The 25,514-nt window shown below is 41.0% G+C and overlaps 3 protein-coding genes across 4 annotated transcripts; 1 reads left to right on the forward strand and 2 right to left on the reverse strand.

The window, feature by feature from the left end:
• The first annotated feature begins 1,247 nt into the window (after positions 1 to 1,247).
• Positions 1,248 to 3,423, forward strand: fmodb (fibromodulin b). The gene is made up of 2 exons (XM_030119080.1): positions 1,248 to 2,136; positions 3,272 to 3,423. The coding sequence occupies exons 1-2, from the start codon at positions 1,248 to 1,250 to the stop codon at positions 3,421 to 3,423; spliced, it is 1,041 nt and encodes a 346-aa protein (XP_029974940.1).
• Positions 3,424 to 5,445: 2,022 nt separating this feature from the next.
• On the reverse strand, positions 5,446 to 11,928 carry csf1b (colony stimulating factor 1b (macrophage)). Of its 2 annotated transcripts, none has more exons than XM_030118698.1 (9): positions 11,697 to 11,928; positions 10,052 to 10,171; positions 9,914 to 9,976; positions 9,628 to 9,798; positions 9,286 to 9,487; positions 9,059 to 9,195; positions 6,123 to 6,157; positions 5,991 to 6,031; positions 5,446 to 5,870 (listed from the first exon to the last, which is right to left on the reverse strand). In XM_030118698.1, exons 1-8 carry the CDS (start codon positions 11,736 to 11,738, stop codon positions 5,992 to 5,994), a joined length of 810 nt encoding a protein of 269 aa, XP_029974558.1. In that variant the 5' UTR covers positions 11,739 to 11,928; the 3' UTR covers positions 5,446 to 5,870; position 5,991. The 2 variants fall into 2 exon arrangements, with proteins under 2 accessions (XP_029974558.1, XP_029974559.1); XM_030118699.1 differs by having other exon boundaries at positions 10,052 to 10,165; positions 11,697 to 11,917.
• Positions 11,929 to 19,100: 7,172 nt separating this feature from the next.
• On the reverse strand, positions 19,101 to 22,866 carry ren (renin). The gene is made up of 9 exons (XM_030118697.1): positions 22,790 to 22,866; positions 22,246 to 22,393; positions 21,731 to 21,854; positions 21,123 to 21,241; positions 20,837 to 21,033; positions 20,296 to 20,418; positions 20,064 to 20,205; positions 19,875 to 19,973; positions 19,101 to 19,330 (listed from the first exon to the last, which is right to left on the reverse strand). The coding sequence occupies exons 1-9, from the start codon at positions 22,864 to 22,866 to the stop codon at positions 19,169 to 19,171; spliced, it is 1,191 nt and encodes a 396-aa protein (XP_029974557.1). The 3' UTR covers positions 19,101 to 19,168.
• Positions 22,867 to 25,514: the final 2,648 nt, after the last annotated feature.

Here is a 25,514-nt window from a genome sequence, read left to right on the forward strand (position 1 = left end):
CTAAAATGTAACATTAACAATATTTAGTGCGTACAGCGACTTACAGTGACATTTGTGTACTTCATGAACATGCTTCAATGATAAAGAAGGAAAACAAAACAGTGTTTTCAGATGGAGGTTTCTTTCAAGGAAAATACGTAATTGCTCTGTCCAGATGGTCCTGATTTCCAATTGACCCCATTTCCATTTTTCTGTTGACAACTGATGAAGCAAAATCTAGCACATCCAGAAAAATAGTTTTTATTGTTAAATATTTGGTCGGAACATTAAGAAAAAGTTATTCTGAACCAAAAAATGATGTGGTCTGTCTGAATAGCTGCCAAATCATCTGCACAAAGAGTCCCATTTGTGTATCCTCGGGTTCCTCGTTTAAATCATTTTTAAATGTTCGTATGGACAAATGTTATCTTTAAGGCCTTGCATACATCTAAATGTGCTTGGACCAGAAGAGGAAAGAAATGTTAAGGCCTCCTCTGAAGACGTTTGGCAGGATAAGTTTTTCTGTCAGGCGCCAGAACATACATACGTGTTGACTTTCTCCTCTGCTTCAACACTGTAATTGACAAAAGTACCACTTAAAGATGAGAGAAAACTAGAAAAAAATGTTAATTGTGGACAAATTACAGGCTTTGGAACATGCGTACTGTACAGAAACATGTTGCTTTATGAAGAGTGTGATTTCAAATTCCACATAAGCTGCACTGTTTTGTTTCAGACATAACTGTACAAGTCTGGATCTTCAAACTTTCTATACTGTAAAACCTCCACAGCCTATACAACACGACTGTAAAGAGCAAACCAGACTGCCGGTGGCCATGCTAATGATAAGGCATGACACAATAAAGAACACAAGGTTGTTAAAAAGCAGATGTACATGCCGCTACACAGATGGGATTGATATTGACATGGCCGGAGGTGAAGGGGACGTTCACATGCAAGCGGAAAAATGTATGTGCACTAATGAGACTGGGTGGCTGAGCCTACAGCTGCAGAGGGTGAGGGGGGGTATTTACTATGCACCAACAACACGCCGCTCTCAGACTGCGAGAGACACGGGAGCACAAGGAGGAGGCATCTTCTTGGATCATCCAGCCGGTGGGTACAACGCTCCTACTGTGCACTGTGGAGGATGAGATCATGATTCAGCTGTAAATAATTTCTTTAGCCACGATCATTGCTTATATTTCCAGCAATTACACTAAATGTTGATGTAATTCCACCTTTTCTGGTGTCTTCCATCAGGGATCATGCAGACAGTGGTGTTCCTCTTCATGATGGGATTAGTGGATGTGAGCATCGGCCAGCATGACAGCCAGTTCCACTGGCTCTCCCAGTTACGAGGCCGGCGGCAGCACGCCCACCTGCAGGCTGAGGATCCGGACTGCCCCTTAGAGTGCGACTGTCCCTCACGGTATCCCACGGCAATGTACTGTCACAACCGCAACCTCCAGCACGTGCCCTACGTGCCCTCGCACATCAAGTACGTCTACCTGCAGCGCAACCAGATCAGGGGCATCCCGGAGGGGGTGTTCGACAACGCCACCAACTTGGTATGGCTTGTTCTGTTCCACAACCGGCTCGACTCAGACAAGATCGGCAAGAACGTTTTCAGTGAACTCAAGCACCTCGAGCGGCTCCTCTTGGATTACAACGACCTCACCCACGTGCCTCCCAACCTGCCCAAGTCCATCACAGACCTGCGACTTAGCCACAACAAAATCTCAAAGATCCCCTCCAGCTCCTTAGAGGGAATGCTCAACCTCACCACCCTGCACCTCCAGGTCAACAGCATAGAGGACGTTGGAGGTGTGTTCAAAGGATTGAAGTCCCTGACCCTGCTGGACATGAGGAAAAACAAGTTGAGGAAAATCCCCGACAACCTCCCCGAGAAGCTGCAGCAGCTCTACCTGGAGTTTAACGGCATTGAGAGTGTGCCAGCAGGATTTCTCACCACGTATCCCAAACTGCGATTTGTCCGGTTGGCTCACAACAAGCTGACTGATAAAGGACTTCCACCCAATGTCTTCAACATCAGCACACTGCTGGAGCTCGACCTGTCCTTCAATAAACTGGAGAAGATTCCCGCGGTCAGTCGGAATCTGGAAAACCTTTACCTACATGCCAATAAGATCAAAGGTATGAAGCATTTTCTGTTACACGCAATGTGTCAGTTTTTGGCTCCATGTGTTCTTGGTTAATTTCATGTGTATTAAATCACAAAGAAGGAATTTAGAAAAGTGGTTTGTAGGTCTGTGGTGATAGAATCTTGCTGCTGCTGATTTCTCTGCAGACAGCTGCAGGTTTTTCCTCAATCACACACACAGTGGTTTAACTGAGCTGGACCCTTACACAAACACAAGGGTGTAAATTCTGTGTTGGGACAACAAAGAAAAGCATTTCGCATTAGAAAACATTTGTTAGGTCCACTGATGATATATTGAAGAGGGACTATTTTCAGTTTTTCTAAGGGAAGTGTGTCTCCAGTGATTTCTGCTTCTACACTGACAACACAGCTATATGAGTTCAGCAATAACACAGATTCTAAAGATCTTAGTGCATCATATGATTAAAATCACTATATTATGCATCTTTCTTGTTATCAGTGTTTAACTTGTGCAAATTTAACTAACTTGTCAGATGACAGATTTAATGTGTAAATACTGATACCATCTTTTGATGTCTTTGTTCACAATATCTCATCACTAAATTCAAATTTAATTCGGCTTTTTTCCTTTATTAGTTTTTGCCATATCCAAAAGTGATGTTAACATTCTGCACCATGTTTGAGGTGAAAGATTCAACCACTAGATGACAGCAAAAAGCAGGATTTACTAAATGTCAGCCAGTTTTTTGAGTTATGAGCTAAACTTGGAAGCCAGGTCGACAGAGATACGCCGAGATTTCCAAAAAGCATCAGTAAAATAAATGAAAAATATAATATTAGATGAGGAAATTATCATGTCTTATGATCTAATCTAATAAAATCTAATGTAATCTAATGAAATCTAAAAATTATTATAAAACCTTAAGAGGGACGAAGCAATCTTAATTGAGGGTAATTAAAATATTTAGATCATTATCTCATAAACGAACACTGATGTCAGTTAAACATGGATAAATACTTGCAGCTGCCATTATTTTTATTTTATTTTCCTAATTTTTTGACGGGGGGGGGGGGGGGGGGGGGGGGGGGGGGGGTGTTTACAGTGATTGTTATGAACGCCTTTGTGAGAAAATGACTCCTCTTTTCTTCGCCCCTCTCCTCCTGCAGAGTTCTCCCTGAGCAGTTTCTGCAGCACTATTGACATGGAAAACTTCTCCAGGCTGAAAATGCTGCGTCTGGATGCCAATGGAATCAGCGCCAAAGACATTCCAGCCGAGGCTGCCTACTGTTTGCGGCGCGTTGCCTTCATTGATGTGTAGAGCTTTCCTCCAGTCTCATGCCAACGCGTCTCCATTTCTAACATACGTTTGGTCATCTGTCATTACATAGACTTTTTTTTAGGTTATGGTCCTCTCTGTCAAAACGCCATGGAAATAGTGTTTTATTTTCTCTCTCTTTCTGAACCCTCTTGAGGGCTGCTATTAATACTCCAGTGATTAAACAGTTCCAGTGTCAGTCAATGAGAAAAACTCCAGTTGTTTAATCACATAACCAGATGAAAGGCACATGGACGACGGAGAGTGTTGACAACAGCCGGAAGACTGATATCCTTTCAAAGAGCTATTAACAATCTCAGTCAAAGCACTCTGGCAAAATAATACCTTAGCCCATGAATTTCTCATAGCCAAGAATAACAACCTTTGGCATGGTATAATAAAACTGTAATCACTGATTGAGATTCAGTTTGGATCTTTGCCTCCACCATGTGGCACAAGGTGAGAAAACAACAGGTGCAGCAGGACTGATTGTATTTTCCTTCAGCAGTTATTCAGAGCTTGAAGTTGTGCGTATTCAAAGTTTTGTCTGTTTTTTTGGCATTTTAAGCTGCACATCGATAAGCGGTGAAACTTTTCCAAATGAGCCATTGCATGATTGAAAGTTCTGACTCTTTTCTAAATGACTTATCTACACTCACTTCCAAAGAATTTCCTTCCTGTGTAATATTTCTGAGCCATTGTGTTTTGGGCTTTACATCAAAGGGAAAGTGTTCTTCACACATTCAGTCACACATCAAGTCAGCGAGCTAAAGTAGGAACAGATATGACTCCGTTTGTGTCACTGGAGCCAGAATTTTATGAATTGTACTCTTGTGGGTCGTTTGTAATCCATTTATTTGACTCATACTGTTTTATTGTTGTTTGTTTTTTGTTTGTTTTAAATAATTACCACATCGTATTAAAAAAAAAAGAATTACTTCCAGAATTGTTTCCTGCTGTCACTGTTGACTGATATATTTTCAAAAAATTCTTCTTTTCCTCCGGTGTCGATGCGGAGAAGTGGGGAGAGGGACGAAGGGTGGCGGCTGTTTTAATAGTTCTAACTGCTCTTTGGCAGTTCCCACATATTTATTGTTGAGGACAACTTGTCTTTTCATCTTCCAACAGCTGTCTTTAATCCTTTGCAGAAAAGAAGTAAATTGAATTAGAAACATAGTTTCCTTGTTTTGTAATGGAGCAGTGTCTCAGGATGAAGAATGGATGTTTGCCAGAGCTACAATGGGATTGTTCACTGATAAGCAGTAGCCTTGTGTAATGAAGTGTGTTATACTCTGCAGCAATCAAGTTATATTCCAGGCTGTGTATGGTCCTGCTGTGGCTGTGAGGCCGTGCTGTTTTCCTCTTACCCCGCTTCATAGAAAAACGGAAACTTTTAAGCGAGCACACATGCACAAAGTTCCAAGTGGGGCTGTTTTTCTTGTTACCGGGATGTTGTCCTCTTCGAGGCACAAACCAATTTCTGTAATTTACCCTCATAAAACATACAGTTGGACCGAACATCAGCAAAAGTCATGCCAAATTAAAGAAGACACATAAAAATCACAGCAAAGTGCAGCATACCAAACCCTGTAATGGGAATACACGTCTTATAAGGCTGCAAGCAGGGACTGGGGTGCATCTATGGCAGTGATTTCTGTCCCTCCCTTTTCCTGCCAGTAAAAACAGTTCAGGGTGTTTAAGGTGTAATACAATATTGTTCAGACTTTAACGTGATAACTTGCAACGGGGGCAGATATGCAGAGCTTCTAGGACATAATGTTTAGAAGTTTGCCCAGTATTGATAGGTGGCATATAGGTTGGTCATAAAAAGAACTTAGTGGGTTTCCATAACAGTCAGGGGGCCTATTTTGGCAGGGATTAAAGCATTTTTAACAAGTCGTAAAGTGTCCAACAGGATGTTGGCTGTAAAAGGCTGTAAATCTTTTGACGAGATCATTACCTGCTCTTTAACTGTGGGTTCCTTTTGTTTGCATTTCAATGCAGAGCTCACTGGACGGCATCATGCATTTCAACTTGTATTGATGGTTAACTTTTATTATCAATACAGTGAATGAATAGAGTCAAAATAATAAATAATAACGTGTGGAAATGTTTGGTGAACAACATTACAAACAGCCGGTTAAGTGGTAGCAAATCGAGACACATTATTCAATGTACATGACTAGTGTAAAAATAAAACTTTTTTTTTAGTGAACTTAAAAAGATATCTGCAATGATGCATAAACATAATATACACAGAATATTATTTAAAAAAAAAAAAAAAAAACAGGGTCCATCTTTGTTCTCAGTCAAAGCAAAGCTTCTGATTAAATAGTTGTGCCTGATACGTTTACACATACAATACTGACATGGAGACTACTTCATGATGGGTGAAATGTGCAGCTTCACAAGTGCTCTGTCTGCTGCTGCAGTGACGGCTTCTTCTCTGCCTGAGGAGGAGGAAGACATTTAAAAACAAAGGATGTGAAACGTGTCAGCTGGTGACTGGTGCTACATTTGACCATTAAACAATCCATACTGCTTTGAATGTAGGTTAGACGAATACTTACGTTACTCTGGTTCCATCTCTAAGTCCTGAGGGCCGTTATCACTTCAATCAAAACGATAGACAGACATATTTAGTCGCATCACTTCACTTGACATGAACAAGCCCATAACTATGAGCTTAAATACCGTCTCACCTTGAATTTGTATACGATCTCGATCCATGAGTTCTCTGTTTTGGAAAAAAAAAGAGATGATTTATTTTACCATTGAGTCAAACAGTTTCAAGACAAAGTAACACACACTTTAAAATTATTCAGTACATAAAAGTTCTATTGAGGGAATTGTCAGCACACAAATAACAACCCTTTGCGGTATTTTGGAAAACTACCACCACATTGAAGCACTCTGTGGACACACAAATGATCGCTCAATGAAGTTTCTTCACTGTGTGATATATTACTTTTCCGATAGTTAAACTTGTCTTATTAGCATCGTTGAGATCCACTCTCGCAGGACCAACCGGTAAACCCACAACGCCTGTGGTCCTTAAATGAAGAAGTTAGAAACTTTTTGCAGTCATCAATCAAGTTTAGAGTCTGGGGGAATTTGGTGTTTTCTTGACTTTGTTGCATTGGCGCCAAACATAATTCACAAATCAGTTTGCAAAGTATCAAATCCAAAAAGTCTGGATTGTCCACAGTGGGCTTCAGTCAACTGCAAGGAAGCGTTGCCAAACAGTCATCTGTTGATAGAAAGTTTGGTATTGGTTGCTGAAATTACTGTATGTCTTGGATCCCCCTTCAAAACATTGCATTGTGTAAAGCTTTGTGTTAGCGAGCTCAAATCGTGAGCAGAGTTTGCAGGTGTCACTGGTTATGTCAAAGTTATGGCCCTGAACTTTCTCACAGGACTCAACTTGTTGTAATCTCAAACACACGGAAACATTTTAGTCACTTTTTGTTGTTGTTGTTGTTGTTGTTGTTTTTTCAAAAAAAGCAAACAATCAACTTCATACCCTAATGACAAAGTTCATACAGGCATTGAAAATACAGACATAATTCAGTCGCGTTCAGCAATCACTCAACAAGGCAGCAACTGTGCCTGTATGAACTGTCATGCTCCAAAAATATCTCCACATAAATGTGCTTTAATAATGTTTGCAACTTCCTCACACGGCATTTTATGCACTTTTATCCTATTATAGTTACACACTCTCTGCACACAGATGATGTTAATCAGAGTCTGAGGGGAATAACAGCTCCGAACGAAGGCCGTTCAGGGATAGCGGCGCTTACTTCCACACTGTTGCAGGACGTGAAGAAAGTCTCTGCACGGTTCACGCAGATTAACTACTGCAGCACACAACGCCTCGTGGTTTGCTTTACATCGGTGTGTGTGCATTCATTTCCAGACGTGCAGCACACATGTCCCTGTGCAATGAGCCAGAGCAGTGTGTGGTTCATGACTTTAGAAATTCAAGTCCAACAGACTTTCACAAGCAAGTCTGGCTTTTGTAACTTGACAGTTTAGGAGTTCATCAGACAGCAGGATGCACAAGACAACTAAATCGAGACAGGAAACAAATGTCTCCCTCTTTCTCAATTAAACCAATCAGCAACAACAAACGACTGCCATCTCTGCTTTTCAAAAATGCAGCTCTCTAATGTAAATAGTCTTTGTCAAACTGTTTTCTTTTTTTTTCTTTTCAGATTCTGGTTAGCATTTAATGGTGGGTGATGCTGTTTTTACAAGTAGGATGGTTTTTTTGCTCACAATATGCCTGATTAAAGCCACACTAACAGCAGCCTGAGAGAAAAAAACAGCTCAGCAATGTGAGGATTTATCTAATTAGAACAATGAGAAGATAAAAGAAACTCTAAACCATCATTAAATCAAGAGGAATCCTGTGAATTTCTAAGAACAGCCCAAGTAGAACCATTTGTTTCCCATTGCTCCTTCACTTGTGTGGATTTGTAATGTGACTGTGTGCTGATGCAGACTTCCCTCAGTTCTAGGGGTGTGTGATACGTGCACTTTCATCTCTTGCCTGCGATGTAACAGGAATAAATCTATCATTGAACAGAACACATTTATGAATGGACAAAATGCAGAGACTTTTTGATTCAGTGAATTATCACCACCACGTCCCGGCTGTGGCTTTTCAGTGTCTGACATACATCACAGAGAAAACAGGCAGACACATGCACGTGTGCACGTGCACACGCACGCGCACACACGCCTGAGCAATCCTCTGCGATAAATCACTCGTGGATTTATTGACCAATTACTCTGCAGTGAGAGTCCATACACCTGGGTCAGATGCAGAACAAGAATAGCTCCACAAGGACAATAAAGCGCGGCTTATTCCACTCGCCACTAAAAACACAAGCAAAGAGCAGATTTACACAACAACCATCCCAGAAGATCAACACTGTTTAAGAGCAATGGCATGCACAGCTTTCCCATCCATAAAACGGTAACAAACAGAACACACCACAGATTGCACAGGGACCAAAATATAGCAACTTTAAACCTGCACTGGATTTAAACACTGTAACTTTAATCCTTTCTTTATGCTGCTCATCAAAGGTGATCTTGCAAACAAAGCCGTTAGCTTATGGATGTTTTTCCTGCAAGGTTAACAGCAGTAAACTGCAGCTGGCGCTGCTTTAATACCTTACTTTATTTGGGTGTTGAAGGTGTTGTTAAGCCTTGTTGTCTGCTATTTTATTTATTTATTTGTTTCATTTTATTTAGTTTTGTTGCCACGTGACACCGATCTTCATTTGGTAAAATTATTAAGATCGCATTAATGGCCTAATTATTGCAGCTGATTCTCAGCAAGTTCAAAAGAGCTGCTTTGGGATTTCAGACAACGCATCATGCCAGGTAAAAGGTCGTAGCATCAAATAAATCAGCAGTGGGTGAATGCACTCATGAGCATGCACTGCATCAAAACAACGCTTGTGCTGTAAGAACAGCCTTCACTCTGTTTTGTTTTGCTCAGCATTTACCATGAGGGCGGCCTACAAGAGGGGCTGCCAAGGCCTATTTCACTGCTATAACTGCATGACAAGAATTTACAAGGGGATGTGTGATTTTAAAAAGGACGAAACAGAGGCACCGGTACCTTGTGTGTGATGAGACAATAGAGGGTAAGTATTAACAGCAGTCCTCCACAGATGGATGCGATGATAAAGCCAAGTTTGTACAGATCTTTGACCGGTCTTCTTTGAGAGGCTTTCGCTGAGTTCCTACCATAACTTTCTGCAGAAGAGAACACATGATCTTTGATCTGAGTTGCTCCAGACATCTGCATAACTCATCAGAGAATATTCCAAAGACTGAAATTCCCACCTGTAAAATACTCTGTGGGTGTCTCTGAGGTTTGCTCTGTAGTTGAGTCAAATATTTCTGTGTATTCGTGCTGACATCTCCAATCAACTGGTGCATCGCTGGTCGTCACCAGCTCCCAGTAAACAAACAACACGTCCAAAGCCCTCCTGAGTGCGTCTGAAGGAGAACCTCTGTAGGTCATCTCAAAACTCTCTGGTTTGTCCTGGAGCAGAATCCACAGAAGCATATCTTGAAGAGCTCTTTCAGATTGATCTCTTTTCACAGAGCAGCTCCTTATACGACAGATTTCAGTAGATATTTTTGAGAATTTGATCCTGTTGCTCACTACTTAGAAAGACTCACCTCGACCTCTTCGTTTATCTGAGGCACACATTTTTGAGAATAGATGTTGAGAATGAGCGCTCTCAGAGACTGAACATAGCCATCATTGACTGAACCCCGGTTATATTTGAAGTGGGTTGTGAGGAGCTCCAGGATCCAGGGTAAAGCAGCTTTCACAAAGCAACATTTACTCTGTGGGAAATCAGAGCACAGAGCAGTCAACATCACGCCCGCCGGATGATTAATGGACAGTTTGAATCCAAGATTTTCAGATGAAAACAGCATCACAGAACAAACATTGCTTTACCAAACTTCTCCGCTCAATGAATGTGTAGGTTATCGTGCACCCACTTCTTAACTGGTTGTCCATCTGCAGAAATAACAAGGAGAAGACTTCAGGCTGGGCTGCCTTGCATCATCCTGGAGGCATTGTCGTAACACGTACCAGTTGCCTGACTGTCAGCAGGTGCTCTCTAGTGATGGAGTGTCTGCACGGCCCAGGGATCTCAGCCATAGTCAGAGGGAAGCTCAGGAACATAAGCACACACAGACACTTTACCTGCAACTGACACAACTGCAGGTTATCTTCACGCCACCGGTCGCACAAATCAGGAAAACTGCTGTGGCTCCACATTATTTACTCAGACAAATAATGCAGGCAAAGTATAACAAATGTAATATCAGTTTAGTCTGGATTTAACCAAATCTTGAATCCATCACACGTCATGATATTATTTTCTTAAAAAAAAAAAAAAAAAGTATTCTTACAAGCAATTTAACAATAAAAAAGTACTGTGAAAGCCAATGCAAGATTTCTGCAAAACTGTTCCAGAACATTTGAACAGCAGGAATGTGAGCGAAGCTTGTTTTCCCACGAACCTTCCAGCTCTACGTGCAGAGAACTGTCACTTAAAGCATCAACAATGATTTTTTTTTTTTTTCCCCTACCACTGCATACTACCCATGTGTCTGCTGCATAACCAGGTATCAGCTTTCAATCTGCGTAGTGTGAGAAGCGCCTCTCTGCACTGTCCGGCGCTCCGCTGAGTGTGACCTCAGAGGAACCTGGTCTGGGTTAGATAAGCTCCAGTCGTGGTCGAACACTGCCCTCTACCATGAGGCGCTGGCCAGTGAGAGCACTGTGCAGAGATTTCTCCTGGAGCGATGATGCCTGCTGCTGCTGCTGCTGCTGCACCATTTGGCAAGCATGATGGTAAAATGGGCTCCATATGGATTTAATCTTTTGTCTCAGGATTAAAGCATGGTGACAAACACATGAGCTTCACACCTTGGGCAAAATGTGTCCACTGGAGGTAGTTTGATTGATAATGCATTCACTCGAATCAGTTGACTTGAGAAACTGATGCAGCTTTTGCAATAAACATTCAAGTTTCATGGAGGAAAACACCGAGCCAAAACAATGAAACATGAATTATGTGTTCCTTGGTCGACTTCTGAGTTGTATTAGCACACAAAAGACATTTCTGTGAAAAACCGCCGGGAAGGGAAATGTTTTTCTTTTCTTTTCTTTTTTTTTTCCAAATATTTTGTTGCCTGTTTCTCATATAATACTAACCTATAAGGTTTATTTCAGTCTGTGAATTCTTAAGCAAAAACTTCATCCAGTCCCATTAAAATGTTTGCCAAAGGGAACAAATCAAGTTTTTAAAGAAAGAGTCATTAAAGTTGAAACCTTTAAAGAAAATGTGAAACAATCCTCAGCGTCTTCTGAAACTGGGAGATTAAAAGAGCTGCTGAACAAACAAGCTGCTTCATGAGAACCAAAAGATTTTCATGCAAGACAACTTTTGAGATCCCACTTAATGATTGATAATGATACACAATCAGATTAATGTAATCTAATAAAACTATTGATTCGGCTGGTATGTGGCAAATGCAGGAGCACATGATGCAAATGTCACCTATCACATGATTTGTTTTCTCCATGCTGCCCATATCTGTATGTGGGTCAGCAATCAGAACAATCAAGCATCAAAACTTGACTAACTCATGCTCACATCTTTTCATGCACCAAGTCTGCTAGGTGGACTTAGTTTTTACTGCAACTGATTACAGAAATTCTCACCTACCTTTGCTTTGCTCTGAGTCAGGTTTGACACAAGGATGGTCATCTGGTACGTGTTTGACAGTGGAAAACGCCAAACTCCTCTGTCACACACATTGAAGCAAAGAAATCCTTTTCATATATTCAGTTCCACTCCACCGAAAGGAATTCGCAGTTAAGTAAATCTGACACTTCGTCATGTGGCGTTGTTCTTCAAAGCACTGCCTGACGTGCTCCTCCTCCACAGGGTAAGTTCAAAATGAGACTAACTGTTTCAGCTGACAAACGGCCCTTTTAAAGACCTCCCACCTCTGTGTGTTTGACAGGACGCACCAACCATGCTGATGTGAAATGACATTTTATATGGGAACTATAGGCTTTTCAGTACAGAAATACACGAAAAAGCCCTCCTATATATTTAACTTTAGAAAGAAAGGAAAAAAGAAGCAGCTTCCGAGAGCCTTGGGCAAATAGTAACATCTGTTCTTAGTCTGAAACTCAATTCCTTTAAAGTAACTCTCGGATAAACATCTTTCACCAGGGTGCCTTGCACCTTAAATTTTCTGAGGAGAATACGAGAGGTGATTGAAAGGATCCAACTGAGTCAAAGTGAGCAAGACAAATTGGAGGTTGTCACCCACCATAAAGGAGCTCTTCAGATAATCTGGCACATGTGGTTGATTATCCTGGCACATGTTGCCAGAGACAGGTGACGGACCATGCTGCCTTAGGAATCCACACCTTTTGCGCTTCCTTGGAGAAGAAAACAAAATGCAATGTCACATTCTGCTCCCACCCAACCACGCCCTGGAGCAAGACACACACTGGGATGAGAGAGAGAGAGAGAGAGAGAGAGAGAGAGAGAGAGAGAGAGAGAGAGAGAGAGAGGAATGATGCCTGTATATACTTCTGTATTGGAGCCTCTGATTTCCTATTTTCTTGTTTACAATTCAACTAATGCGAGAAAAACACTCATCACGGCAGGACAGGTGATTTTCTTTGTATGCAGAAGCTGCGGTACAAAAATAAAAGCATATTCACAAACCATATTATCCACTCATAAATGATGTTGCATTGCATCAAAATTTCTACTAACAGGCCACAGAACCAATACTGATTATAGATATTAGAACTCCTCTGCTTAGACATGATCCAAACCAACAGCAATATGTTTAGAAAGCCCCGTCTTGTCAGTGGTGAAGTTCAGAGCATGCTCCATCATCATTTAAAATCCCTTTAGACTTGATTTAATCTCACTGGAAGGAACCCTCTGCTTGCCACTTTGTCAGTTTGTTAAAATACTGAAGAAAGAAATGTGCGTGTGACTCACGACCTGTCCATGGCTGTGCTGTCATTTCCTGTCTGTGTTAAGATTTCTTGAAAATGTGTTGAGCAGGAGCAGCAAGGAGCATCAACATGAACAAACTAGCAGATAAGAACTGAAAGATTGCATGTTCTAACTTAACAAAGTTAAGCTTTTTGCCTCTAATCTACAGTACTAAATGCCAAAGTACAAAAGTACAGTGCTGATTTTCCAGGGAACTGCTGAAAAAAAGAAACCCAGACCATACATCTGTCTGGTTTATCTATAGTTTTTTTGTTTCCTGGTTTTCAACACAGAAGAGAGTCTTTTACAGATATTTTTGAACTACTGATTGTGGAGTTCAGATTATTTTTTTACTTAACAAAACATATTGAGAGACCTCTGAGAAGCATTTCCATGTTTAGTTTTATATATATATATATATATATATATATATATATATATATATATATATATATATATATATATATATATATATATATATGTATATATAATTCTGTTATCATTTTTAAAAAATGTAAATTATGCTTCATCCAGCCATTTTCTAAGCTTCTTCATCCTTTTCATTGGCGTGAGGGGCTGGAGCCAATCCCAGCTATTTTTGGGGAAGGCGGGGTACGCGCTGCACAGTTGGAATGTTTCGTAATCATTTTATTATGTTAATTGACATTTAACTTTTGTGTCATTTGCAGTTTTCCCCATCTACTTCTGTTTTCCTTTTTATGCTTTCTAGTGGCTTAAAGTGTTTTTCTCCATTTCAGTCTTGTTTGTCACTGTGCACAGTCTAGTCTGTTTCCTGCTTCATTATGAATCCTCACGCTGTCTCTCAATTCAGGTTCCTTGACCTCTTGCTCCTGTGCCTTGTAGCTGCTTCCAGCCCTGATGTGTGGGCTGTCTTCACCTGGTAAGTGCAATATTCATACAGTTTGTCTGTGTTTCAGTTGTTCCTCTGATCTTACTGTAGGTTTTGGGTTTCATGTTTGGAATGTGGATTGTGGTTGAAGACCTTCACCTGCTTGAGTATGCCTTTATACAGTGACCTGTTCTGACCTCAACTGTGTTTCTGCTGGCTGCTTTGCCCCATTTCCCCTTTCCTTGCTTTAATAAAGCTATTCTGGAAGTCTGAGTTTTCCTGCATTTTAGTAGTGAGACATTTTAGCTGTTTTACACATTTTATCAAACATTTTAGTGTTTTCATAATTTTAGCTACCCTCTCAATTTTGACTCTTTTAGACATGTTTGTTATTTTTCAGTTACAGTGGTTTCTATCAACTTTTTCTACTTGTGTTGTTCTACTTTAGCGTTTCTACTGTTTTAGCGATTTTAGCTGTTTAGCCATTTTAGCTAGCTGGTGTAAAAATAAAATTAAAATCTGAGAAAAATGTTAACTTACATTTACTAATGTTAAAGGTGCCATAGGCAGGATTACCTAAGCAAGATGGCGATTTGACCCATCTACGATGGCGATTTGAAACCCGGAGTTGTGCCCACATCGGGGTGCCGGGCGGGGCCGGCAGTGTCATGGCTGCCTGGGCCAGCGGGCTGATTCACCTGTGACCTTTTCACGGCGGGCCTGGGGTCAAAGCCTTTTTTTTAAGAATTACAGTAGATACAGACGGTGTCCTCCGTGGTGTTTTGATGATGTTATGTCCGACGAGGCAGGTAAATATGCGGGCCTGGACTTCCTCATGCGCGTTCATAAGAAGCAGAGCTTTGAAGCACCGCCCCTCGACCAATCAGGATAGAGCCTCAGGGGCTCTTCTGATTGGTCGAAAATACCTGGAGTGGTCTCAGAACAGAGACAGATGGAAACACTGCGCCCTCGCAGTAGTGCAATTATACTACACTCCTAAAGGATTATCAATGGATACTCTAACATTTAATCCAAATAAAACACAGAAAAATTAGCATTGACTAGCAAAATCCTGCCTACGACACCTTTAACTTACATGTAGATTACATTTTCAAAATTGACATGAGTACTTTTTGTGAACCTTATTAGAAAAAAATAGCTGCATGCATTAAAATGCTTTTTTTTTCTGCGTTTCTCCTGTCCTCACCTAAACCTTCCCATTCTTTTGCTGCTCACTTTCTGGTTTCTGATACATTTTGCTTCATTCATCGTTAGGCTTTAAAGAAATAAAACAGCACTGGAGGTTTTCATGTTGTGCTGTAGCAGTTTTCTGTGGTCACACAGTGACATCTAGTGGTCACACATGGTATGCACCAGTATATTTTCTTATGGAAGGGCTTCGTAGCTTGCTTCGTTACTTGAACAGCCCCAAAACTTAAAAAAGTGCAGCTTACAGTTTGGAAAGTGTAGCAAATAGTTTAAGCTTGTTGATGTATTTTTTAATATTTGCGCTATATTCAAAATTTAATGTTTAAATCACTGTCACCGGAAGAAATAAGTACAAGTTAATACAAGACGTTGGAATTCTTAATTAACATGCCCTTTCTTATTTCATATTGAACAGAACTGAGAAGTTAAATTGGTACTTTTAAACTGAGCCCCACAGGAAAATGAGTTGCCCACGGCTGCTGTAGCACTGTGGATGTGGGAAAATACGGATGTTCCTGCAGAGAGCTGACTTTGAATTGAATGAGCTCCTCCTAAAAGGAACTTAATTACAAAATAGCCTTTGAGACAACTAGTCTTTTTTAATATGCTTAACAGTGGGATCCTGAGCAGGGCAGAGACAGAGACAGCAGCTCTGCACCCCTTTTATCTCAAATTAAGCAGCAGCAAGCTCACTGAAACTTCACCAATTGTAAATAGCTTGCTAATTTAATAACTACTCACTTGTTATTGATAAAGGAAGTGACATAACAGTTTTCTTATCTGCTGTTTTCAACAATACTCATGAAAGAATTGTGTGAAGGAGAAGTACCCCAACATTTGGAGGAAATATCAAAATGAACAGCTTACATTTTGGCAGTGTGAGATGAAACTGTAGAATGTTCGTTCCGCAACAGGAACACTTTTATTTAACAGCCAGCATCTGTTTCACATAAGCTGATTGCAACTTCTGCCCTTGTTTTTTTGTGTTTACACTTGGACAGAGAGCCAAAGACATCACATCCAATCTGGACAAACTTCTCATCCAGCCGTCTTACTCAACTCAACTCCACTCACCTCAGTGCAATCTCTCAATCACGCGCTTCAGAAAAAAAAATAATAATAAAAAAAATCTCCTTGTTTTCCCACACAGCTCACACATCAAGAACAGAATCATATCAGGGAAAATAAATCTTAATTTTTATACAGAATCGCAGATTTCCTTGTCCTCTTGTCCAGTTGTCTCCCTCTCCATCACTCTATTCAATGTCTCCTTAAACACTTGAACTGTGGATCCCAGATGGAATTTCTGTGACCCGAAGCCTTGAACTCCGCAGCCTGTACATTTCTTTCGTCAATAAATGCTAATTATACATTCCTATCTAAAGATAAGAAATAACTGAATTATTATTTCCAAGACTGAAGAAATCCTCCTGAAGAAATGCCTGGCTGAATTTTTAGTTTGGGCTTCAAGGGGAGGTTTAATTTTCTGGTTTTACTCAATGCATATGGCTCAGTATGTCCAGAATGTAACCTCACTGTTCTGGAACGAAGTCTCACCCAGCTGCAACGAGGAAAACCTGCTCATGATGTAATGTTAGTCCCCAGTTTCAATTCAAGCTGGAAATTTCTGACACTTTGAGAAATGTCCTGTTCCTTTCCTGCTCATTTTGTTGACTGAGGACAGACGCAGATAACCTTTCCTTTTAGTTAAACCCCACAAAAGCAGTTCAGCAAAGTCTGATTTGATAATCATTTGAAAGATGCTTGGAGGCAAAGGGTGTTTTTCTCTAGACAGAAATAATGTGACTACTGAACTCGTCCTTTTCTTTTCTTTCTGTGTAATTTGTAAAGCATGACTTTGTTGCTTCTGGAACTTTGTACTATAATCACCAACATTTGTGTTTAATTTATTGTAAAATGTTATAACAGGCCACATTTAATGGATGATTGTCATGAGATTAGGAAATATTTGTTGGTTTGAAAGTGTTTAATGTTTAAAATGGTTTGCTGTTGTCAGAGTTCCAAAAATGTGTAATGTATGATGATAGAACAATCATAGATTATATAATTCCAGTACTGATTTTTTTCAAATCATATAGTTTGGAAATATTTTCCAGGACTTGTAGATTATATCTTATGAAATGTCTGCGTGCATGTGTGTGTATGTGTGTGTGTTTTCTTTGCTCCATCTTCTGAGTGGTTACTTAGGCCTGTTTCCAGCTCAAATACTTTTGTTCACTCGCACTGTGAGACATGTTTTGCTGTGGTCTGACTGTTGATCAAATAGCAGTGTGGAGATTTCCACCCTCACCTCATTGCACATTGTTAACAGATAAAGTTTAAAGCAAACAATTCATGGATGTGGGAGCAAAGGAAGCGTGACTCCCCAGATGTCCTAAGATGGCATGTGAGAAATTCCCCAAGCAGATCAGAACTCTTGAGACAAAAAGATCTGACATGAGAATCTGATATATATGTGTGTGTGTTTATTGTTTTATTGTCTTGCTTTGCCCTCTGCCTCCTCTGTAAGCAGAAATTAGTGAATTTGTTGAGTCAGTATGTAAATCTCCATGAAGAAGCATGTTTGCTCCTGATACCTCTGCAGTTTCAACTTTCGGGTAACAAGATTTGCTCTGATAAACAAAGTACAGTTTGTTTCTCTTTCAAAGCCATGAACTTCAGGAGGGATGTTTTGATTCTGGAAAAATAATGTTGCCATGAGAGGTGCCACTGCTGAACCATCAGAAACCAGAGCAGGACACAGTAAACTGCGTAAATAATGGTGGTAAGACGTGACATTGTCCTGCATCCTACTAGGAAAGGCATTAAAATTTCTTACCAGCTATCAGGACGGATGCAAATGCAACCTCAGATCTGAGTGATTGAAGCCACACTGCACAGTGGCAGCTCTGCACAAAGGAAGACTGCAGTGCATATGGCTCGCACAAATTCGATCAATCTGTGTCCAATTGCATTACGCTGGCACCGAAAAACTGTAATGTCTATATAACTTGATTCAAACATGATAAAATGAGCAAAGACAAATATTTGTGAGTCTGCAGTGCTGTGGCTGAAGCCACAGTGACTTCAGAGAAACCTCACCCAGCTCTGGTCTGCTACACATCATGGCTGCACTTCCTTTGAAATCATTTATTAGACGACTTTTGTACTGATTGCTAATTTCATGGGGACATTTTGGTAGACAGGAAACAAAATGTCCAAAACCGAACAGTTGGAGGGAAAAATAAAGGAAGACATATGGTTTTCACATATGTAACAAATATGTGTCCATTAACCTCATGTTGTTTCCCAAAGGAGGACGATGTTTATATTATTCTTCTCAACTCTGCTGAAGTGAAGAGTGGTAAATATTTCCAGAAATGCTCTGGCGTGGCTAATAAATGACCCCAAGCCATGTGCTCAAAACATAGCTGGGAGTTTTACATAGTCATGAAGTACATTTGACTGATTTGGAAGAAAACAAAGAAGTCATAAATGAAACCACAATCAAATCCAACTGAAACCTCAGCAAACAAATATATTTTTGCTACACACACAAAGAAAGGCAAATATGACTTTGTTTATATGGTAATGATAATAAGTGAAGCCACATCCAAATAAAAATGTTGCATATCTTTTGATAAACATAAATTAAACAGAAACACGAAATGAAACAATGAGACAAAGTCATAATGATTTCAAATGAAAAGCAGAAATTCAAGAAATAGGAGCATTCCTGTAAATCTGTTGTCATCTTTATCACTCCTCTATTTGACAAAAAAACAACAACTTTTGAATAATAGAAGAGAAACTTCACCTGCAATTAGAATGAGTTTTCTCACAGCACTTTTGAAAAAAAAAACAAAAACTTAAAGTGTGACTGGTCGTCAGTTGTCTGTGTGTTGTCATTCGGAAAGAAATACTCCTAAGGATAAATAAGACTACGCCTGAAGCTCTTAGCAATTACTAACTAAAAACTGATGAAATTTCACCACCCTGTGGACAACAACGGAATTCCATCTCACAAGCCACATCGTGAAAACATCAGGCAGTAGCAGCGAAAGTAGTGAAGGGCAAAAAGAGAGCAGCAGAGCTGACGCTTCACTCTCTGTCAGACTGCTGTAGCGAACCCTATCCGGTTATTGCGACGGTCAAACTCTGTGTAGTAACGGGCGATGAAGTTAGCGCCCAGAATCCAGATGGGACCAGCAGGGGGCGGCACGTCCAAGCCCCGGAAGGTGACGATGCAGACGTCGCCTTCAATCTGCGATTGCTGAAGCCACAAAAAAATAAGTTCAGTTATTACTATCAGCCACTGTGGCTTTACATATATAGAATAGAATACATATTATATCTAATCACTATGTTATTGTACCATGTGCTCTCATGGAATACTGGAAAAGTACATTTAGACCTCATATAAACCTGCTCAGGTTTTCTCCTGGGTTCATTGGCTAAGTGTTTCATCATTCGTCTCTCAGTCTGAGCCTTTTTATTTTCCAGAAATAAGTGCTGTATTAGTATTGGAGAAATGTCAGAATCAAATTCCCAATCTGATTACTTCATGCTATCAATACTTCATCCAATAAAACAGTAAATTCAGCTGTCTTTGTGTCTGACAGGAGTGTGGAGTTCACATTCAGAGCGATTGGCTTCTAAATATGTCACTGAAAACAACACCCTGCTTTAGTCGTTTTTACTGGAAGTATGTGAATGTACAGGGATTCGAAATGACTGACTCATTGTTTCCTGAGCTCTTTACGCTGCACAGCTGTATGTTTATTGTGACGAGACTGGATATTGTTCATGTGTCTTACCCATAGGATATAATCCTCCTGTGTGAGTGTGTACTCCTGACCACCCAGGTGGAAAATGATGCTGGGCAACATCTTCACAGCATCGCAGTCAACTTTGTACTGGAGCAAAAGGAAAGGTCGACGGAGGTCATGAGACTCAACAACGCGGTGTTTTGTTGCGTAGAGCATGTCCGACATGTAAAAACTTACTCCGCTTTCATCCAGCTGTGCTCCGATGGTTTTCATCAGCATGGACACCGAGGAGGCGGGACCTGTGATGTAGGAGGAACCCGTGTCAATAACAGCTGTGCAGCCCTCAGCGCAGAACATCATCTCCGTCCCCACGGACACTCTGGGAAAACACGAGAGATGGAAAACAAACAGTTAGACTTTCTCAAATGCTACGAAACACTGCGAAAGTGGAAGAAGTCAAAGATCTCACCCTTTCATGGTCACTTCCCATTTGCCCATTTCACTGGTGTCCACATAATTAAAGGCTCCGGTGTAGTAGCTGGGGTCTGTGCCGCCCAGGACCAGCTCTCCGCCTGGGGAGTGTTTTGGATCGCTGAAAAAAATCGAGAGGAACTGGCTTCAAACTGACATTTGCTTTGAATAATACCACAGTGGCGTTTAGTGATGGAGATTCAATGGAAAATCATATGACTCTTCAGCTGATGTTAGAACGTTTTCTCCACGATGACTCTACTGAGACGTGAAAACATCTTCATGTGTCTTTTAGCCGCACAAAATAAATGAGACTGAGGTTTGAAGAAACACACCTGATCTTTTGTATATTTTTCCTCGTCCGTCACGGAATTAAATTAAGCTCAGGAGGTGTTCCTAATGTCTGTTTTTGTCCTCAGTTAAGGTGTTTTTACTGAACAGATCCACCGGTAACAAGAAAACAGGTCCATGTTTTTAATAGTGCCACACTTCTGACTGCAGCTTTGCTGGAGCAGGAAAGAAGATTCTCTTCAACTCACCGACTGTAGTAGATCGAAAACACCTCCTCCTTGAGCACATGTTGGGACATGATGCGGTCAAACACTGGCGTGATGCCGTCGATGGCCACGTTGGGGTAACCCATCCCCAGGACGCCGTCGAACTTGGCAAAGATGAAGGGCATGGCGGAAAGAGAGGTGGCCTCAGCGAACACTTGGACCACAGGAATGCCTCCGACCTGCAGGTGAAAACAAAGAGGTTCAGTGGGGCAGGAAGAGCAAGGTCTGATCTTTAATGCATAGTAAAGCCCGCTGATTAGAAACTCACCACGACCACATCCTCACTCAGGAACCCCCGGACATTTCCTGAAGCGTACTGAATAGAAAATCCGGTTCCATTCTCAACGTAAGTCCGGGATTTCGAAGCGTCATACCTGTTGTGAGTATCTAAAAGTTCAAAATGCTTTTGAGTCATTAAATACTTTGCATTTGAGGAAAATTCATTGGCAAAAGTTTCCTACAAATCCCAACATGAGTTACTTTAATTCTTAATTTTAGACACACTTTAAGGTTTGAGGTTGTGGGAAACTGAGTGTTCACTGTCATGTGTTTCTGTAGGCGAGCTAGATGAGGTATCTCACTCTTATTCCCCCCCGTCCAGCAGCAGTGTATGTGACTGCTGCTGTTTGGTGAGAAGCTTTCAGTGAACTGCAGATATTTAGAGAATGAGGGCTGGCCCAAGCAGTAAAACAGCAGGCCAACGAGCAAAACAAGACGCCGAGAATCAGAAAAATAAGCCAAGTTAAAAAAAAAATTAAAAAAAAACAATTACCATGAGAAAGCATTCTTCATCCTATCAGTTCACACATTGTACGTTGTTAAGAAGTAAATCATAATCCTTGTAAATGTCCAGTTAGTTTGCATGTGTGGACTTACAGCAGGCGGTGGAAAATGGAGAGCAGCTTTGTGAGGGTACCCACAAGTTGGCCGAGCCTGTATCAAATACCACATTGAACATCTGGGCCGGAGAGCCAATACTGATTTCTCCAAAGTACTGTGTCTGGTGCAGGGGAAAAAAAAGAAGAAAACATTTGTGTACTGTTAAAGCATTTTCCAGTGTGCTTTAGTCCACAGAGAATATTAGAAGTGTGGAAAACGACACGAGAAATTGACTCATTTTCAAGTAACATGATTTGCTTTTCGCCTTTTTTTAAACAACAGTTTGAAATATGTTGAAGACTACTTTTTTTTCCACTTCTCTTGGCCTCATATATTTTGATAATAAAATCTGGTCTTTCCTTAATATATCAAAAAAAATCCACATGCCTGAGTCTCACACATCAGACTGTTAACTCCAATATCTTGCAATGCAATGTCATGACTTCTTGACACTTTGATGACTAAGCTTCTGAAGTATTCCTCTAAGCGTGGAGAGCATTAAAGTGTCTCACGTCTAAGTAGTTGGTAAGAGGTGTGGGAACAGTGCCATTGTTCGAGTTGTCTTTGCTGTTCTGGGCCAGCTCCGTCAACACCTGCTCTGCAGACACTCCCATCTCTTGCAGTGTCTCCCTGATAGATGGCATCTTCTTCAGAGCAATTCTGGAAATAGCACAGACAAAAAAAAAAGAAAAAAAAGATTTCAGAAAGTTAAATGAATACGCACATGATTTAAGAAACGAGACTGCTCTCCGCCGTATATTTTCCATGCTATATATCTGATGCATATGTTTGGTATTCATCCCAGTATAACAATGACCATTTAATAAAACACAGACTGCTGTTCTCCTAGCGCACAGCCAGAATAATGAACAAAAGCACATGCACAACCACAGCCCAAATCATTAGCCTTTGTAATGAGAAGGTACAACACATTCGCTTTCCTGTCCTAGTTTGTTGTTTGTTTTATTCACCATGTTCCCTTTGAAGAAAGCACATTCTTACAGGAAATAATTAATGCTGAACTCTTCTCTGGAGGAAAACGTGAATAGTTTTTACCTTCTCAAGGCATGGCTCATGGACATGGTGAGCAACAAAACAACCAAACATATCCAGTGGTTGAGCAGCAGGGCCATGGCGGGCAGCGGGAGGTAAAGGCCAGTGAAGGAGGCTCTATCTGGATCTTCTTTGGTTTGTGATTATCCAGGTTTACTGAGGCTGAATCTGAGAAAGCTGCTTCCCTCTGCGGGTCTCTGCGTCCCTCCACTCTTTTTATATCAGGTCCTCGCCACAGTTCACTCGCCCATGGGCTGCCGGTTCTGGCCGCAGGCTTTCTTGGAGGTGACCATAAGAAAACAACCCCCCACCCCTCTCTCATCCTCCACCCTAACCCTTGTGCCTTGGTCACACAACCCCTGCCGTGATAAAAAGGTCCCTGTGAGAGATCTGAACTTTGACCCCCGAGAAACGGTGAAGACAGAAAGCAGGGATGCAGAGCTCTGCGGACTGCTGATTCTGCTTAACTGGACACTTTTGTTTGCGGAGCAATGAAGAGCTTTTAAGGAACTGAAACTTGCCGTTAGCTGTCAAAGTAGATTAGTTGGTTATTTTCACCGAAACCAAATTCAGTAAATATTACATCTGTTCCTTTGCCTGGCTGTTCTGAGGAAATCATGCAATATTTCTTTGAAGCGCTGCCCTTCACTTTGCATTAGAAGTTTTCCCCAACCCAATTTGAAGTTAAAGATCAAAAGTATTTCAACAAAAGCGAATGCATGATAAGTCGGCAACATTCATCTTGTCGGTTCTTCCCATGATATCTTATCTGTGAAGCAGACGCGCTTTACACCTCTTCCCCTGATGCACAATCGACTGCAGCTTGCACATCACTTTGGTTCTGATTTCTACATAAACATGGAAAGTGTGAAGAACTGTCCACATCTGTGTACACATCTGTAAGTTCAATTCAAGGTCTGAATTAGAGACTTTTGGCTCGAGCCCGAGCCCATGTTGAGTGCATTACACACTTCAGGAGACTGACAGAGTGTGTTGTTTTTGAACAGGACCCTTTACCGGTTTGATCATCCAGAATGGGATTTACCACCTAATCATTTGATGCTTGTTCACAATTGATTTAACCACGGGGAGGATTCCCGGAGTATCGGACGTGTCGGGATGTGCTGGTGTGTGCCGGTATCTCCGACGAACCCGGAGACGTGAGGATTTATGTGAGCCACAGACCGCCGTAAGAGACGTCAGAGGTCAGCCGCTGAGATACTCCCTGAGGGCACAGCTTGAAAATGATTGGCCAATTACACACAGTTTATGAAGGCACTGGTGACTTAAAGCAGAGCTCTACTACAGCGGGATTGACCTGCAAAACTGATGGATTTAATTGGACTTGTTGAAAATAAATGTACAGGTGGCCAGATCACACGAGTCTTTTTTCAGCTCCTCTTGACTTTATTGGTTTTAACACTGAGTTTGTTTTTTATTGTTAGGATGAGCAGTTCCAAATGTACGTGTTTTCGTGGTTCGCCTTTACTACCTGGTATGGTTACTTATTTTCAGTCACACCAAACAGCTGCTTTCAGGCACAGAGTCAAAAAACCCCTTCAAGCACGACCTGCTGGGCTCCAAAAAGCACACAGGTGCAGACAGAACCCAACTCGTGGACACATCAAAGCTGTTGGCAGATAAACAAAGATGTAAAATTTTATCTAATAAGAAGCAACTTCATCATATTGATATCTGACAATTTGAATATTTAATTCAAAAACAGTTCAGTTTTGTTCAGAATTCTGATATCTTTTCCTATTTGCCTTATTTTTCAAGCAATTAAGCCCTGAAAGCAGGTTGCAGATTTTTGGGACAATCTGAAGGCAGAAATCTGACTCTTGACCTGTGTGGTTAAATGGAAGCCCTCCAGCCTCTTTCCCACACTGCCAGGAGAGACCATGCGTCACTCCTGCATGGCCTCCCACCTCTCCAGCGGAGTCCTCCGCACTGGTGGGCATGGGAAATGGACCACAGTGTCCCGTACGAAGATTTATCTATTTATTTCATATGTTTTTAATGTCATAAATGTTGCCTCTGAGGCTTAAACATCAAGTCAATACCAAATCCTTGCTCGACTCTGTTCATAAAACATACACACTGTGAACAGAAACTGGAGGGGGAAAAAAGAGAAAAAAGGAGCAATTGTTGAAATAAATCCCAAACAAGTTTCTGCTGACTAACAGCCACTGAGGGTGAACTGGCAAGAGAGGATCATAACGGATTAAGTTGTCTCTTCTGATAGGAGAGATGTGGTGCAGACCAGTGGCTGAGAGCAGGAAATGAGTCTCGCAGGGAACTTATCATGCAAACAAATCCGACTCCCAAAGACACAAAAACTCAAAATCAAGTCTTGGCCACCTGGTGTGAGTAGTCAATCCTAATTGTCTATATGTTTATAACGCAATGCTAAGCATTTCTTTAATGCAGTAAAAAAAAAAAAAAAACCTCAAAGCAGCATAAGACAGTCTGACTGAATTTACATTATGTTATTTTTACTAGATAAAAGCCAATGAAATAGTTCAATTAGAAATGATGAGACTGATTCCATCTGGATACAATATGCATGAAGAACACGAGGCAGTCTTCACAGCAGGGGGTGAAAAATGTAGTAACAACGGCAAAAGAGGCCGTGAAAACAAGTTTTATGTGTAGCAGCATGATTTTCTATCAAAGGAGGACGTTGACCATTTTGTTATTTTGTCATAAATTAGGGTCTTTGTTCCTC

The sequence above is a fragment of the Salarias fasciatus genome, chromosome 20 (genome assembly GCF_902148845.1).
Source record: "Salarias fasciatus chromosome 20, fSalaFa1.1, whole genome shotgun sequence".
NCBI classification, from domain to species: Eukaryota; Metazoa; Chordata; class Actinopteri; order Blenniiformes; family Blenniidae; genus Salarias; species Salarias fasciatus.